General features: G+C 37.7%; 1 protein-coding gene across 7 annotated transcripts in view; it reads right to left on the reverse strand.

The window, feature by feature from the left end:
* Nucleotides 1-2,752: 2,752 nt before the first annotated feature.
* The window catches only part of ASAP1 (ArfGAP with SH3 domain, ankyrin repeat and PH domain 1), a 167,322-nt gene continuing 151,368 nt past the window's right edge, over nt 2,753-18,706 (reverse strand). For all 7 annotated transcript variants that reach the window (XM_068672657.1, XM_068672662.1, XM_068672656.1 and 4 more), the window contains 5 exons: nt 17,241-17,307; nt 14,256-14,314; nt 11,389-11,888; nt 7,454-7,576; nt 2,753-5,423 (listed from right to left, as the gene is read on the reverse strand). In XM_068672657.1, the coding sequence (XP_068528758.1) occupies nt 5,349-5,423; nt 7,454-7,576; nt 11,389-11,888; nt 14,256-14,314; nt 17,241-17,307 (824 nt within the window). In that variant the 3' untranslated portion in view covers nt 2,753-5,348. The remainder of the gene's footprint in view (nt 5,424-7,453; nt 7,577-11,388; nt 11,889-14,255; nt 14,315-17,240; nt 17,308-18,706) is intronic.

The raw sequence follows: 18,706 nt of genomic DNA on the forward strand, positions 1-18,706 counted from the left end.
CAACGTTCAGCAGCACTTTTTAAATAGTTTTCCGTAAGTAGCAGGTTTTGACTTTTATTTAAACACTAAACTCCAGCTCAGAGGCATGTTTATACTTACTAGAGTAGCAGGGATGTGGAATCAGGGAGGGACAAAGAAAAACAGATTACTAAACAAGGTTTGAGAACAGCTTCAGACTTGAAGCTATTGCATATTATTCCCTACTGTTTACAGACAACTGTAGTAAAATCTTCCTGTAGTATTTCCTGGAAAAGAGACTAAGTAAACTAATTAGCAAAAAACTTGTTAATGCCACTAATTGAACCGAACAAAGGTAAATATAGCGAAATAACCTCTATATGCAGCCATTCTAGGGCAGTCTTACATGTTCAAGGGTGATTCATTTACGCAATGTGATTAAGAAAAAAATATGAATTCAGATTTCTGAATTTCTGGTAGTATCTGAAGCATAAAAATATCCTCAAACTTTAAAGGAAAAAATAAAAATAAAAATGAGGGAATGGACATAGCAACAGACCACCTTTCAGCAAAAAATAACAAACATAAGGGAGGGAACATTTCTAATCAGACACTACATGAGCCAAGACCAGGCAGGCAGGAGCTGCACAGCAGCATTAACGCTGGATTTAAAGCTCCAGGTAAGCTTAAAGCTTGTTCTAAACACCCGCCCGTCAGGCAGTACAGCAAGCTATTGATTAGCTTCTCCTCTGCAGCCATAGCAGCTGCAATAGCCACCAAAAATTGTTTGTCCCTCGCCCCCGCTATTATAAAAGGAGACTGGAGCAGACATCTGCCCTACTGCATACACTGGGGTCTGTTCTGCAACTTGCAGAGGAACAAGGCAAGGCCTGTACAGTGACACACTATCGGTTTTAGCGTTACTCCAACACCAGCTGACGAGAACTAACCAAAACTCGCAGGTCCTGTGCACGCTGCGGCACAGGGGGCTGCGAGCTTAAGTACAAGTTGACAAACAGCACTTAGCTTATCTCAAGAAGAAACTTGAGCACTCTCTCGGCAGATGGCTGGGCTCTAAATCATGTCCTGTATAGCCCTGAAAGTATCATTAAGACAACTTGACATAGTTTGCATTAGGTAAGAAAATGTGGGGCTTACAGCTATATAGATGGAAACATCTCACAGTCCTGTGTGTATTCTGTGTTCATCTCAAAAGCCTCTGTCTGTTTTAGAAGGGCTAAAATAAGTGTGTCACCCCCAACAGCCTTAAACCCAAGGGCAAGCTGCTTAGTTGTCTGTAAGAAACCAAGGTCTGAAGCTGAACTTTAAATATTAAGGGATAACTTTTGCTCTTCTGTCATATTTTGGTTTCCTGACACCAGAAGGTGACCGGTGCAGGGTGTGAATGGCACGAAGCTGTGAACTAGGAAAAGTAAAAAAGATTGTTGGGAAAGTAAAGTTACTTGTTATTGATGTTCAAGTCAACTATCACCCAGAACTAGAGTTTGGGGAAGGGGGAAGCATCTGAAAATTATAAAATCATATTTATAGGGCTGGAATATTTAGTTTTTTATTTTGTTTTGTTTTTTTTTGGGGGGGAGGGGAGGGGGAGGGGAGAGAGGGAGGCTATTCAGAGTTTCATTGATTGGTATTTAAGATTTGCATCACTTTTACTGGCATTGACCACTAGTCTCTGTTAAATTATGAACTTTAAGTATGCCATGGAAAAGAGTGAAAAGGCTGAAACTCTGTAAACCTGAATAACAGGGGTGTTACTGGAGCATGTGCTTGTCTTGGCCTCTTCAGCACATGAAATACCCACCTCAATTTTGGCTTGCAAAAGGAAATCATGCATGTCACTGAAGAGCAAATAATAGGACAAAGACTGAGGTTACTGGAACCAGCAGATCTCTGAATGCTGCTGTGTGAAATACTGGGACAAGGTAGAAACTGAGCAAGAGCACCACTATTTAACCAGACTGCTTCTCCTGCTCCCTGGTCCACATTTCACTCCCCCTCCTCCAAAAATGTGTAGGCTATGCAAATTCAAAACCCCAAACTGAGCAAAATATTCCACGAAGAACCCAGGCAATGCCTGCACTACAGCACAGAGCTCAAGAAGCTACCTCATCGCAGCAGCCTCCTGAGCCCCGTGCTGTTGCAGTTACTATTTTTGATACAAACCAGACCTGATAACTCTACGCTCCAACTTTTCCTCCGGCTAAAGGATGAGAAAGTAATTTCAAGCGACTTGTTCGTTTTTGGAGCAGTTGGGTGTTAAATGAAAAACTTCCAAGCACCCAGCTGGGGGCAAATAAAATCTAGGCGCTGGATCAGACCTGAAATTCTGAGCAATAACGTCACCTCCGTCCGGGAAAGGTTAGTACTGCTCCAGTCAGGCTGAGGGCTGCTGCTGGGTTTGGTTTTCCTGCACACAAGCTCACAAGGCAGAAAGGCAGAGGACCAAGCTGGGCAGCTCTTTTCAACCAGAAGGGCCAGCTTTAGAAAACAAAGACACACCGGGGTTTCCACGGGGCCTACTGAAGCCACAGAGAAAGCAAATTGAAACTCATGGACCAAAATGTTTTGATGCTAATTTTAGTAAGTCAAGTTTTCCAGAAAAAAAGGGGATTGCATCCATATTTAACAACCGTTAACACATTTAAATGGCACTACAGAAGGGGTGGTTTATAGTCAAGAGGAAACATGCCAAGTGTTGAAGTTCTACCTGTTGGGAATCCAACCTTTCTCCCTGGATGATATTCCAGTTGACAAAAGGGCCTTGGTTCAGATATCTGGGATCAACTGAATACATTTATTTAAAAGCAATTTTAAATATTAAAAAAGTAGAAATTAACACATACAGTACTCAAAAACTGTCACATTAAATACATGTGAATAGACATGTGTACTGATGTTTTACCTTAACATTCAATGAGAATTCAAGATTTTAACTAGTGGCATGATCAGATCTGATTTCTGTACATGTGATGTTCTATGTAATAAAAAAATAAATAGCAACTGTTGTTCAACAGTAAATAAGACATCTGCAGAGCATACTTCCCCCTCTGGGGGCACCTTCCCCTGGCCCTCCCCCCAGCCCCTATCAGCTAATTTTCCATAAAGATTTAGACTTTCCAAATACTATGTCATGTACAAAATCGCAGACAGTGGCTCATTGAGTTCAAATATAATACTGTACTTAAACTCAATCAATATCATACATTTTCAGATTTCTTATGACCCACAATAAGCCAGAATAAACAGAACTATTGTTCCCGATGGAACTCATTTAATTTTATAAAATGCATATGTATACTATTTTAAAGAGCATAGAAAAGAATAGACATTTGACTCTACATAATTTTACATGCCTAGGTTTTCTCTATATGGTTTGCTTTTTTATCAGTTTATTTCAAGATCACTTAAAAATACAATTGACCACAAAAGTGAATAGGTTTTGTTCTTTAATGCAACTTAAAACATTGTATTAATGGCTAAAATGGAATGCTAAATAAATGCTAATCCTGACTTCCTTTCCATAAAAAAAAACAGAGTAAAGTCTGAAATACTGGAACTGGTAATACTGAAGATTAGATGCCAGCAGGCTTGCTCACTCATTGTGTAATTTTATTTTTTTTAATAAACTTTTATCATAAGTGATAAAACCATTAACAGTTGATAAATGTTTTTCCATTTTTTTCCATCTGGGGTTTAGACTCGTATTTGTTTCCATATTAACCACAAACAGAATTAAATATTCACTGACTACAGTCTTGTAAAACTGAATTAAAAATGAAAGCCCTCAGAGAGCCTGGGATGTGCTTTTATGAAATGAAAATCTTTCCATGCAGCCAAGACAATCTGCTTTGAAATCGCACTGCTAGGTACTGAAGCCAAAATAACATTTAACACAAGTAATGCGAAGCTACGTATGGAAGTTATGGAACCCGCTACAGACAAACCATGGGAAAAACCACAATTGCATTATGTTTCAAAGTTAAGAAATGATCTTGAAAGTGACACAGTTAATGAAAGTTTTCAATAATGCATGTAAGTGTTTTCTGGCAATGCAGCTTTATACCAACTTTCAAGAAACCTCAGGTCAAATGCAGCCTTCTAATGATTTTCTTACCAATTAGTTTTATAATAATGTTTGTTAGCTGGTGCTTTGAATTGAGACTACTACAGTTACTGTTTAGTGAACTTTACTAAAACCAGCTCGATAGTTGTCATCCAAGTTATTAACAGCCTGATCAAATGCATGAAAGGTCGTATTAACTTCCACTTTCTAAAGCAATTAAAAATAATTTAAATTTATCTTTATACCACCACTTAAGAAATTTTATTTAGATAACTAACTTTTAGCAAGGTTGAAGACAGAGGAAAAAGAACCCACAAAATCATTTTTCAAAGAGCCAATTTAGCTATAAACAAATACTGTTGCAAGCTCACATTAATCTGAATAGCAATTAAGTTAAAATGTTCTCTTCTTCAAATGTAGCTATATGACTACAGTACTACTTTTGTACAAAGGCAGGTTTCAAGTAAGCATCTAAATGCATGCATAATGTCAACAGTTAACATTTTCTAGAAGTCCTTGGTTACTAAGAATTCAGTGAAAGAAACCAGCAAATTTCACATATATCTACGAAAGAACAATGACTAATTTTCATTAAAATAAGTTTTCGGATGAAATAAATTTGTAACTTGTCAAAGTGAGGTAATATCACAGGGGAACTGCAATCACAGTTTGGCATAGGTCCACATAATATAAACATGAAATGCTGTATGCACACCATAAAACATTACTGTTATCTGTAAAGTCAGTGAATATTTGTCTTCATAATTACACTTAACTGAGCACTATATTAAATAAATACCGAAGTGGGTTTCATAGCTGTAAACTGCATACACTTAGAAACTGCAGACTGATTTTTAAATTGTCCAAAACCATTCACTCATTCTAACTTTCTGCTAATTGTATATTGAGAATACCAAGTTATTAGGAACAGTCCTTTCTGTACAGTTACATGGTTGATGGAGACCACCTATGTTTGGAAAGCTGGCAGTTCATACATATTTTTAACAGCTTAGACAGAGATGTAAGTGCTAGATGCCGAGGATGGCTTCAACGAACCCAATAAGGCGTGCCAGGTTCCAAGGCTACCATAATACTGGCAAAGGCAGAATAACACAGTATATTTACAAAACATATAATTCAACCTCATGAGGTGAAACTTAAATGAATTCTTAATTTGTAACAGCAGCTATATATACAATTGTGCACAGGATTACAGGGAGGCAGCAGCGTTTGCTTTTGCTAAAAAGCCCGTCTTGCATGAAGAATGTGCAATGCTCAAGTTTAGTTCTTTTGTTGTTTGTTTTTACTAGTCTGACAGAATGTGCACAAAGGACACTGGAAAGACGCCTTTCCTCTCTGGCTGTCCTTCGATGTGGCCGATCTGCAACACAAGAGAAAAAAAAAATGTAAATCTGCATAGATATCTTGTTCACAAGCAGCATTTATTCCATTAAAAACCAGCTGAATTGCATAGATATTATGGAGCCTCTGCAAGTTCTTTGATAGTTTAAGGCATACCTTAGCTAACATTTGAATTTTGTAAAGGAGCAAAACAAAACCACACGAGCATATTATAAATAAGACAAGCCAACTAAAGCTAAAGAGAGCAAAGCTACAGCTGAATTTAGAAGCCTGTAGGGGCTATATACACCACTGAATTTCAAGAACCTCACCAAAACTGAAGGCCGACTCTCTATTTTCTGACAGATTAACTTGCAGTAACAAGGCACGTGTCTCTCAGAAGCATTCATCTTAGTTAACTGAATAACGCTAAACATCTCACTTGAGGGAATGCCTGCTTACAATTGTGAAGTTACTTATGATAATCTGCATTGCTGGATACAATAAATCCTCGATAAAATTCACTTATTTGAAGTGATAAAGGCCTAGCTGTTTGCTCATTCAATTATAGCATGATTTCTAACGATTTATGTGCATAGTAGTGTTTGTAACAAACGACAGCATTGTCTCATTAAGCACTTTCCATATACAATTTCTTACATACTTTGAATAATAGTCATTTATAAAGAAATTTTCAAGCAACTTCTAACAAAGACAGCACTTTCTATATGAACTTTTGGTGTTCAAAATGCCTTATGGTAAACAATTGTCAAACTGATAGCACGGGGGTAGCAGTCTCGACTGACCACATAACCCTCTTCTCATCCTGCTACAGCACTGCTCACTACTTTCAGAATAATAATGTGCCTCCTTCCTCTTCCACGAACTAACAAAATGGGAAGGGGAAACATGCAGGGCTGGCCATTTCCTCTTGTGGAGCCAAATTTTTGAAACGTATGAGTCAACAGCACTCATTTCCCCCCTCAGAAATGCTCGAACCGGAGCGCTTCATGGAATTTGTCAGGCATGTGGCTTCATAAAACCCGTGTACTTCACAAAACAGATTCAGCAACTAATGAAACTATAATTGTGGACTGAATGGTATGGCGAATACAGCAGCTTTTTGCTGCCTGTTGCCCCTTTGATACCATCTTTTCAGCTGAAACTTTTCCACATTTCAATGCCCTGCTGATCAGTGAGAGGAAACCATGTAGCTAGAACCAAAACAGCAAAGATTGCATCGCACTTAGATTAGGAAATCGTAGGCAGCACTGCAAGAAGAATTTGTTTTAATCAAATTGAAGGCAACCTGTCTCATTTTCCCCCGTAATAACTCTCAGGTGGGGCAGTTTGATGCAGGAGAGCTTTGGAAACAACAATTAAGAGTTTCAAGGGAGGTTGGAGCCCCCAAGCAGGGCTGAGAAAGCCTGAGGTTAGCACTGAATAACCAAAGACAACAGCATAGAGAAGGGGGGAGGAGTATGATACAAAATTATGACACAGGATGGGAGAAAATGTTGATCGGCTACCTCTCATTTACGGAAAAAAAATCAGCAACTGGGAGCACTAATTTCAAGTAGTTTTTCAGACTCCCAGCAGCCCCTATAGATAAAAGTTATCATTTCTGGTGCACTGCAGATAATTACACTTCCCATTTTTCATGAAGAGCGTAAGCATGCTAAACAGGGTGAAGATATGACACATCCTCTTTACTTGATGGAAGGCTAGAGTATGATACAGCCCAATTTACGTAAATAAATAAATTTAGATGTGTTGTTATGAGCCTGCGATAAAGCCAAACCTAGTCAGGATGCTGCTAGCAGACTCCCAGGAACTTGCAGACTCTAAGAGAAAAAGGGGGTCTCTTCTAACACGAGTTTAAATGCTGGACATCTGTTTGTGGAAAACAACCTGCCCCTGCTGCGTTCCTCTCCTCTTCCCTCCCAGTAAAATAAAAAAAAAGACAAAAAAACCACAGAACAACAACTACAAAAAATATGACTTTTAAAGGACAGCCTCTTTTTTCTTATAAGGAAGTTTTGTGGAGCTATAAAAGGCAAAGATACATACCCACCACTCTTGGTCCTCTTCACCAGTTACAATAATTACTTCTCCTTCAACAAATGTGAGCTCATCATCGTTATCTGCCTGGCAGTCATAAATGGTCTTCACTCGCCTAACCTTGTTCTTTCCCTAAAAATACAGAGAAGTTTTAGATGAAAGACATGAGGAACAGCGAAAATGTACCGAATGAGTTATACCTTCCAGTTATGCTTTGTGTTACGAAAATGTGAAGCCCACCAAATTTCCTTCTCTGTAATTAGGGCATGAAAATCTAAAAACTACAATTCAAAAAGGAAAAAAAAAAAGAGAAAAAGGAAGATACCTACACAGGTCTAGGTTTTTTCTTAAGATTCAGAACTCCCAAGAGACTTTTATACCTAGTGCACTGCATAAGTATCCTACACATCTTCCATCAAAGCTTAAATAAAGTCATTACATTCTTCCAATGCACAACCACCCTTTCTCCTACAACACATACATAACTGGAAAAAAAAAAAAAAAAGCAGAAAATGAATTCCAATCCCCTCTGAACACTACAGGAGTGGTACAGACTGAGGAAAACCTGCCTTTAAATCCGAGTATTCCTTTAAATTTGGGGTTTGGGTCTAGCAGGAAAATACAGCATCCTCTGACTTCAGATCTGCTTATAGGATTGAATCTGGAAATTATTTCTGAATGGGTTTTTATCCAGAGTGTTAGTGATTCTAGTAGTGATCTAGTAAAAAGAATCTTAATTTCAGATGGCAGCATTATTTTGTGATGATAGTTCACAATAGATATTCTCACAGTTCCCCTGTTTTGAGTCCAAGTATTTTCTAGGTCATATTTTGCTGCATGCTGCTAATTCATGTGAAAAAGCCTGAGCCATGGACTCCTCCCTGAACATATGTTTCTCATGGCAGGAAAAATGCTTTAAATTATTTCCAAATAGACTAAGTAAGCAATGTGAACAGAAATATGCTGCTACTTTATATTCACAGAAATATGCTGCTGCTTGAAAGTCCTGTGTTTTTATACCCACACTTCTTCAGAAACTGCAGTTCCTCTTTGAACAGAAGTAGTCAGAAAACAAGAATGCAAAAAACAAGAAGAGCAGAAGGAGATGAGAAGCAGGAGGGCTACGAAGAAAAAGTCAGCAGGTTTAGAGGAATTTGCGCCAAAAGTAAGTTCACTGAGGAAATTTCCTGGGGAGTCTTCTCTTTGCTGTTACCTACCCTCTGCGTTTTGGCAAAAAAAAAAAAATGCTTGCAGTTCAACAGCAGAACAGACGCATAGCAAGCAGCACTCACACTGAAGTTATAGAAAAACAACAATTACATATGTAAGGGGTGATGCAGTGAACACAACGTAAGACTAGGAAAAATGTACTCTTGAGACAAATGAATAGAAATACCTTAGGTGAAATTCATATGAGATCAAAGGAAGGTTTTTTTGTCCCCCTCCCTCCGAAGGATTTACTGCAGCAAGAAATTACTTCAAAAATGCTTTCTCTCTCTCTCTTTTTTTTTTTTTTTTTTTTAATAAATTCAGGTAATTCGAACAGAAATCTTAACTATCGCAAGGGATTGAAATTCAATTTTAATGGATATTTGGAGCCCATCCCAGCTTTCAACTCTAGAGAAGCTCTGCAAACTAAAACAGCTCCAATCAATGCTCACTGGATGAAGGGAAACAACTACTTTTGACAGATAAAAATTACATCATTCAGCAAGGAGACTGCAGGAAGTTTTATTCCTCTAACCTTAGAGAACTGTGTGCAACTCTGTTTGTAAGAGCCCATAAAAAATTGCCTAAAGTTGCTCCTGGTTCTTTTTGCCTAGTACTACAGACAACATTTTAATATTTTATTCCTTTCAGCTAGAAGAGAAGTAGAAAGAAGAATTCGAGCCTGAGGTGGTATTAAACTTGGGAAGGTTTACAAAAGGATGGATATGAAGAAAGTGTATGTTTTTAGAACAGAGACTGGGGTACTGGTGTGTGAAAAAAAAAGAAAGTAATTCCAGGGCATGTAATTTGCAACTATAAACAAAAACACACAAAAAAATCACAGCCCTGTATCCCAATATTAGTATCTATTCAGGAACACATTTTTTCTGTTCAAGACCAAATATTAATCAGCTGTTATAGTCATTAAATAACCCCTTTATGTTCTTATTTCCACTCAAGAATTGTTTAAAAAGCATTTTTTTCTCTATAAAACACATACACACACAAGTGTTCAGTGTTATTTTACAAGCATTCAGAATAGGCTTCATTTCTCTAAAAATATCCTTTCAATACCTTATGTATTATCAGTGTTTGTATTTCTTCCTAATAATTTTGAACAACCGGTTTTCTAAAACTTCCAAAAACCAATCTTCGCTCCTCTATTTGGTAGCTAAACAGGCAAAACCAAGACTGAAGTACCCACATGTACTCGTGGCTGTTCTCACAGGTCTTAATGTTGCACTGTCATGTAGTATTTCATCAGTTTGTGCTGAGAGGAAATAGCGACAGGTTGAAAGTGCAAGCAAAACACATTTAAGATGAACTCTTGCACATTATTGCTGGAGGAAAAAGAAGTGCAGTGGACAAGAAAGCTGTATGTGCATACACAATGCTGAGCAGAGGAGTGGAAGGTAATTATCATGGATACATCATCATTTTGATCACTCCAAAAGAGAGGAACTTTTAATGTACTGAACATATGAAAATGGCTGAATTTGGAGAACACTGAATTTTTACTCGTGATGTTTCTGTATAAAATAGGGGAAGAACACAAACACAAAAACCTTATCCACCATTTGCTGTCACTCCCTCTATTAGAAAGGGAAAATAGCTGACCAGTGTCATTTGCTTCCTTGTATTTAAAAGCACATAAACAAACAAATCATAGTTGCAGACACCTTTTGATCAGATCCCTGTACTTTTTTATTTTTAATCTAATCTCCAGAGTGATCAGGAAGCCCCAGCACCAACTGTCTTCCTCAGCTCAGATAGGAAGTTACAGACAAGTCAAGCACAGAAGCCAGGCAGAATAATGGCCCTACACAAAGTGTTCTTTCTCAAACAAGCACACGAAGGGAGAAACTCACCCTCTGCTTTCACTACCAGAACGGAAGTCACATTTCCTTTCACATAAGTGCTTTGCATAGCCAATTTGACAAGCAAAACCAGCTCCTTTTTGATGTATTCTTAATGATGAAAATCTTGAGAGCACTCTGGAGTTTCATAAAACGATTTCAATATACATATGCATGAAAAAAAAGCCTCCGTTGGATGGAAATTGCACTTGCTAGCAAGATGAATAGCAAGATGAACTGGGGATTGAGCAAGGAGACTTGGAACCTAGTTATAGCCCCAGCTCCGTTATGGCACACCATCCAGCCAGGTCTATTTTAGAAATTGAGCAATATATCCGAACCTCTGTTAACCACATAAGTACACTTACATCAAATATTCATGACAGGAACATTCACAAGTTTGTCACAGTTTACCTGTAATTTACTTTTTTTTTTTTTTTAAAAAATCTACTGATTAATATCGGTCAGCACTAATAGGTGCTAACATAATTTTTAACAGTTACAAAAATCAAATATATAAATATTCCAGTAATCCACAAAGCAGTCAGCAGACAGCAGAGAAAACCAATTAACTCAGAAGTATGACTTGCACAGATAGACATGCCCAAGTTCCCTAGTAAATCTAAATACATCAGCATGCTCCCAAGACTACCGTTTTATATTACTAGTATTTGCTTCAGCATGCAAGAGGCCTTGTAAACCCCAAGGATTTGCTGAAGCTGTTTGGAAGTACAAAAAGAGAACCTCATTCCCCGTCCCAGCCCATAACTTTACCAGCTTTGTGTGCTTAGCTCAAGGGCTTTCTTTTTTGCACAGATACTCCTATGGCAACTTCAAAGCCTTGCATGGAAGATTTTAACTAGCTGGAATAATACCTACCATATTTATTTTCCTGGGAAGTGGCACAGGGGTTTCTGGCAAGGTATGCGTTATGTCATTAGACTCTTCAGATGCTTGCTTTTGGACGGTGTCTCTAGATTGTACATTTGGAGAAAGATCTAAGGAGTGAGATTTTTGATTCGCCTCTGAGGGCTGAGGCTTTGGTGATGCTTCTCCACCTTGAGTTTTAGCCAACAGCTCTCCAAGCTGAGGTTTTGGAGGAAGGTCCTTCATTTGCGGCTTTGGAGGTAAGTCTCCAAGTTGCGGTTTTGGTGGCAAATCTCCTAGCTGAGGCTTTGGGGGTAGTTCTCCAGGCTTCGGGGGTAAATCTCCCACTTGAGGTTTCTGAGTTAGTTCCAGAGGCAGAGGCTTTGGGGGCAAATCTCCAGGTTGTGGTTTATGTGGTATATCGATGGACAGTGAGGGCTTAAACATTTCCGTGTGCTGATTGGATTTATCTATTGAAAGATGATGACTGGTTTCTATTTTTCTTAGTGCCACTAAAACAAAAGAAGAATGTTTATTCACAATCTCATTTTAATATTAAAGAACTGAGGTGCATATCAAAATCATAACAGTATAATGACCATATGTTCACCGAGCTCTGATAACTACCCATATGTCCTCCTAGTCTGTGACAAACACACAACAACACGACTTCACTTAGCCCTCTTTTGCTGAGGACAATGCTAGGTCTCATTCCATTGCCCCGACTGGAGGCCAGGAGTGCTTAACCCAACAGCTACTAGGTGTCAATTTATAGATTAACCACTTGTGGTGAAATAAGGTGATTGGTACTTAGACTCGAGACAAAAATATCAAATGCAAAAAAAATATGCCTTTTGCAAAGAAGTCTATCAACCCACCGATGTGACTGCAATGAAAATTCTCTTTAATGCCAATTATTCATACATACAATTGAACTTCATACAAAAACAAAATCAAGTCTCGGGATTAGTATCTGTAAAATCTTAAGGAAGAGAGCAAGCGACCGTGTATGTGTGTACAGCCTACACAACAAACTGTAGAATAGATTTTCAAACTAAAACTAAAGTGAATGATTTAAAATGTGTACAATTTACTAAAGAGGAGATATTCTACAATGATGTATTTTGCAAATTTTATGGAAAGAAAATGAAAATAGCTTTTCCTCGGTGTCATGCGCTGATTCTACTGCTTATTCCCTTAAGAAAAATTCTAATGGTATAATGCTACTTGACTAAAATCTACCTTAAAAACTTAAACTGAAGACAACAAAAAGTCCCCAAGCCAAACAACCTTGTATTAAAGGAGATGCAAGGGAAAATGAGAGAAAGAAGAAAAAAGTTGTGATCCATAACAAAAGTAACAGATTTTGACTAGAAGAAATCATTTTATATTGTATTCAGAATTGGTTTATTGTATCGTACCAGCCAAAAAAGGTGGTACGACATTTTACTAAGAAAGCAACACCACTCACTTTGAGTATCACCTACTACAAAGAACCTTTTCATGCTGTTTTATGGTTATTTATACCAAAAGAGCAAAAATTTGCATAATTTGCCTGGAGAAACTGAATAGCTATTATTAGAAGCCTCAATTAAAACAGCTACTAGACTTAACTAGTAGGAAATGTACAAGCACTGATCATCCACATTGGCTTGAGACTTAAATAAATAGTATGCCAAACCGACGCTAGCCCTTATCAAAGCCTTATGCTTTGATTGATCCCATATTAAAATGATATAGATGGTTACAGGTGAAAATTTAAGTCAAAGAAATGTTGATTTCACTACTCTACTGTAATGTAGAGTAATACTACTTTTCATACTCTATCATATCATTAGTGTCTCTTTCAAAAGACGATGTAATATCATAATTATCATTTAATAATTTCACATTTGCATTTTCCGTTGAACTCGTTTGTGCTCTACAGTTCAGCCATCTAGTTTTAAAAGTTTGGACAGGCAGTATTCACCTCCTGATCTTCAGGCTCTATAATCCTGAGTAATCATCCACTCATACACGCATAATGTATTCTTGATGGATTCTGTATTATGAGGAAGTAGCAGGTAGGCCTGCTTACTATTTTATAGTCTGATGCAGAAGTGCAAAAAACCTTTGAACTCGTAAGGCAGGTTTTATTTAAAGAGGATAAAAAAAGCATTTCTAAAAAGAAAAAGACCATAAGGTATTGACTGGGATGATGATCTCAGCAAGTTTGTCACTGATATACATACGTATATAAATGAGCACATAAGAGTACCTGATTCCTTTCCAAGTAGTTAAAAGGACAACAACCCTGTTTGCCAAAACACGACAATGGACACACTTGTTTCGAAGATATTAAGAAACTGGACACATGGATATTAGGTAAAGAGTTCAACAGTAACAGTGGCCAAAGATGAAAAAAGGAGTGATGAGAGAAGTTATCCACCCAGGTACTCAAAAAGTGATTGCATATGGCATTCAACAACCTGCTCTCGTGTCAAAAAGTTCATAGGATTGCAGAGTCATTCAGGTTGGAAAGGACCGAAAGGACCTCTAAGACAATCTATAGTACTAGTTTAGTTTTTAAGTTGTCCCTGCTCTGAGTGGGGTATTGGACCAGATGACCTCCTGAGGTCTCTTTCAGCTTCTATTGTTTTGATATTATTTTTTTTTTTCCTTCTTTCACTACGTTTTATAGATCTAACTAACTTTTAGTTTAATAAAAAGTTTCCCAACCTCCAAAACCTTTTCAGTTAAAGTTCCATGTAAAGTTCCATGGTTTGTGGTGTTTTGGAAATAAAGCTTTTGCTGAAAAGACCAGTATATTTGACACAAACACATACTGTCACACACATTTAAGAGAGAATTATGAGAACACCCACAAAAAACAGTCTTACCTTTCTGAGGTAGTTTGGGAAGAACTCTAGGGCCAAGTGCAGTCTTTGCAGTCCCAGTGCTAAATCAACAGATGTGAATTATTAGTGCAATTGTTATAAAGTGTATTTCTTCTATTTTTTTCCCCTACACAACCATAATTTAGAAAAATCCACTTTTTTTTTTTTGTATAACCAATTTGTCACCTTCTCTGTGCAACAATCCCAAAACTCAAAGTTCTGTTAAGAACAGACTGCTTTTCTAAACAGAGAAAGGGACACACAAACACCAGTCATATCTACTGCTACAGGGCAGATTTATTCTATAAACAAAATGTGCAAAAATGTAGTCTGAAAATGGATGAAGCTGAACGCCCAGACCAGCTCAGTGGAGAGAGCCTGAACTTGAAAGAATCTTCAGTCTTTCAATATTAAAATAACTATATAGAATCATTTAAAATATAAACTGTCCTTTATGCGAGTGGTTTGAAGTTTTCCAGGACTGGGTCTATGCCTTGCATGAGTGTAACTGCACACAAAACTGCAACTGCATTAGGCAAAAACATATCTGCTACTCAAGTACTGGTACCTGCAGGCAAGCAACACCCTACATCGTTGTCAACTTCTGAACTTCTGTTACAGCCATGTTAGCTACTCATAGTGGTAAGCAACAATACAAGCAGGACAGCTGGCAGTATTTCATTACAGTACAAAAGTCTTATATAGTTCCATATTATTAACTTTCCTCCTATGCTTTCTTTCCACTCTGGACTTTTTTTTTTCACCCCTGGAATTCATAGCAGGACATCTCAACTTTGCAAAAATTGCTACAAACTTCAACAAAAGAGAATCACAATCCTTCCAACAATAGCATACCTTACTCATTTTTATAGAAAAGGACTGGAAAAGAATTACACAAATCTGTGCACATACTTGTATGCTTTTTAGAACTACTCTTACACCAGTGAGTAAGAAACACAAAGATGATGTTTATAAGACCACCACATCTTGACTAGCAGATTGGAATTTTCATTTTTCGTGTCGTCAATTTACACATCAATCACAGGCACTGAATTATACTTTCATAACTTGCTGTCAGCAGCCAGGTCTACCGATGTCACAGGTAGCTCTCCTTGAGACATACTACACTGTCTTAGGACACTGAACCCTACGAGGCTTTGCAAATATCAGTTACAAGTATGTATAAATAAATGGTTGTGATTCCTTTTGCTTTCTATACTCAATTAGGAAGAGGCTCCCCAGAAGACCTACTTTTTTATTTGTTTTAAAACAAACAATGCATTAAAATGAACTCTGATCTTTAAGGAAATAAGCTATTTGTTGAAAATGTTTCGCCCCTGATCCAAACACAACAGTGACACCTGTTTCCTCAAACAAGCAATCTTATAAAATACTTGCTTCCTTAACTCAATTTAATCCTAAACTACCAGCAGGCTTGGCACCAGCTAAACCCTGCCATAAAAGGGAAAATAATCTGACAGGTTGTTCTGCTTTAATGAAGTTACAATTCTGACGAGGTTTGTGCCTTTGGACTCCAGCCTTCTGAACGTTTTGCTAGGGTAACTTCATTGCTTCTCATTTAGAGGCTCTTTAAGCATAGATGATGAAGTTATAGCTAGCTCTGCTTCTTCATGATATATTTAGGTTGATTCAAATTTCCTTACCCAAAAAAAACATTACAAAAGAGACTCAAGGCATGAAAAAATTTGATCAATAAATAAAAATCAGTATAATTTCAGAGTAATTACTCAAACAAGGGAGGGGAGTGACAAGCTCGTCAGTACACATTTAACAAAGCAGAGTCTTCTGCTGCATCAGCAACCTTGATCCCAGTACTCCTTGTTTCTGAAGGTAACTTTTGAAAATGAGCACAATGGAACACTAAAGCTTAATTTCCTGGCTTTAAAAGCTAAAATACATCATGACATAAAACTGTAAGAGCCAAACTCAATCTTCAACATGTAATTACCCAGGCCTTTGACTAATACCATCAAGCACATATCTCACACTTTTACCGTCACCTTACACATATCAAATATGGCACCAGCTCCTTGTGATGCAGAACATCACCACTTTTTCTTCGAATTCCAAATGACACTTAGATGGATTCAGCAAATATGGCAAGTCTGCTGTGCTACCAAGAACACAAACACAGTCTGTCCAGGCAAGGCAGATCTCACACTGAGCATGTCCACAAGCTCCATCTGCACATCTCCTGTGACGTGCATGATGTTACACATCCACCTCCATGCCCTGACCACACACATCTGTGGCCAGAGAAGGACTCCATCATCCTGCTTGAGGCACGTGTTTGTTACCACTACTATGCTTTGAACCTAAGGACTCTGGAATTGCAACACAGATGAAGTAACAAACAGTGACAGGGCTACGTGGCTCTCCTTACTAGCCCAGCTATTGAAAAAGACGCTTAACTAGTGGCCAGATGAATGGTTTGTGTTCCTACAGACTTGTGTGTCAGCACATAAACCTGGCAGAAAGGAAGAGAGTCAAGAGAGGACCGAGACGATCCCTCTCTGCTATAGAGCTAACTTCTATGTCTATCTATATCAAGAGTGACACTGTGAAATGTTTTGTTTTTCCACAGCTACGGGTATGAGACCTCACATTAAAGCAGATAACATGAAATGTCAGGAGACGTGGAAATTAAACTTTTGTCCCGCTGGACTGTGATCCGAGGCAACATTCCCTAGCTCAGGCCTCGCTTCTGTAGGAGCAACAGGCAGATATTCTGGTACAAGTCATTCTGTCCATCCTGTTCAAAGGGTGAATTGTGTATGGGCAGCCACGAATGAAGCGTAGGAGGCTCGATGAAGCCAAAGTATTTGTATGGCAGTAATGCATGCAGAAAACTAATGAAGAACCAGCTAGGATTTTACTTCATACAAAAGACTTTTTTTTTTTTCCTAATTCACAGAGTAGTTATATTTAGATAAATTTTCATCTTCCCTTTTATATAGAGATGTTTACCTTGACTGCTGAGACATCCCCTCAAACTTATTTGCAGCCTTAGTTGAAGGTGGGCCCAAATCATTACCTGAGGCGAAAAAAAACAATTACAAAAATGAACATTAGGATAACTGAAATACGATCAGCAGAGGGTGCAACTTAAAGCAAAGTCCACAGTCTTTCAAGTATGCTCTATACAATGCCTGAAGATTTTAAAGATCATTCTTTGCTAACAATTTAGTAACTGAAAAAGCTACAGGGACCTCAATAATCCAATCTGACCTTTCATATAGCACATTTCAGAATTCACTGCTAGCTCACATCTGCTGTCAAGGGAAGACTGAATTACATTGCTGAGTTGATGCTGTAAGGCATTTGTTTTGAATACTGTGTTTCAATTTTCTCTGAAAAGGAGATACTGCAGGCCAGTATCCAAATATATTTATGGCAGATGTTTACATTTTGAATTATAAGGCAAACCGTTATAAAAATCAACACAAATTTGATTTTATTCACAAAGTATCAACTTTCTAAGGATTGGTATTTTATTGTACAGAGTCATTAAATCAAAGGCTATTCTTTAAGCCTTGTTACCATAATATCACCATAAATTGAACGTTAACTCATGGTAAAAACAAGATCCTGGGTATATTCAATTATATCAAAATGTAGTAAAATCCAAACCCACATGCTTCTCAGCTCCTTCAACAGAAAGCTTTTCTTTCATTAATCATTATCCAACTACTTTGTTTTAGTGCCTTTTTTGTTCCCCCTTCTCCCTTATGTTACAGCATATCTCAACAGCCTTAAAGCCAACTTCAAAAACATTACATCTATTTCAGAGACAAAATTGACTAAAATGGCATTTAATGATCCGAGAATGCACAACACTTCCTATGCAAAAGAATGACATACCTTGCTAGATAGCATTCTTAGTGCATTGAGGTCTAAATGAAACAGAGAAGGCTGAGCCTCCCTAAAAGTTTTTGTTTATATTAAAGAAAAAAAGAAAGGAGAAGTACAAAACATTTTTAAGACTAAAAACAAACTAAGCCTTTCACATATAGATCCTATGGAAAACAAAAATATCTCATGGTTGCTATGGAAATCCAGCATCATCAAAAAGACATTTCTAGAACATATGTGAATTGTAACTTAATTTGCTTAGACATAAGCTAAGGATTGTTCTGCTTGAAGCCTCAGCTAATGCACAGACTTGACAAAAGCTGAAATTCAAAATTACAAGAAATATAGCAACACAGAAAAGGAGCTTCTGAAAGGGAAAGCAGTGAGCATCTTACAACATTCTTACACCAAAGCCACAAAGGCTCGTATCTACAAGGGCCTTCCTCTTTTATAAACGCAAAACTTAATACTTGCTTCAAATCCAAATGGACTTTGAAACAAGTTTTGTGCAGTTCTCAGCTAAGAAAAGGAGGAGAAAATGCCCCTCTTCTATCCACTGAAGTTTAGTCTACGTAGCATAG

This window comes from Anas acuta, chromosome 2, assembly GCF_963932015.1.
Source record: "Anas acuta chromosome 2, bAnaAcu1.1, whole genome shotgun sequence".
Taxonomy (NCBI): domain Eukaryota; kingdom Metazoa; phylum Chordata; class Aves; order Anseriformes; family Anatidae; genus Anas; species Anas acuta.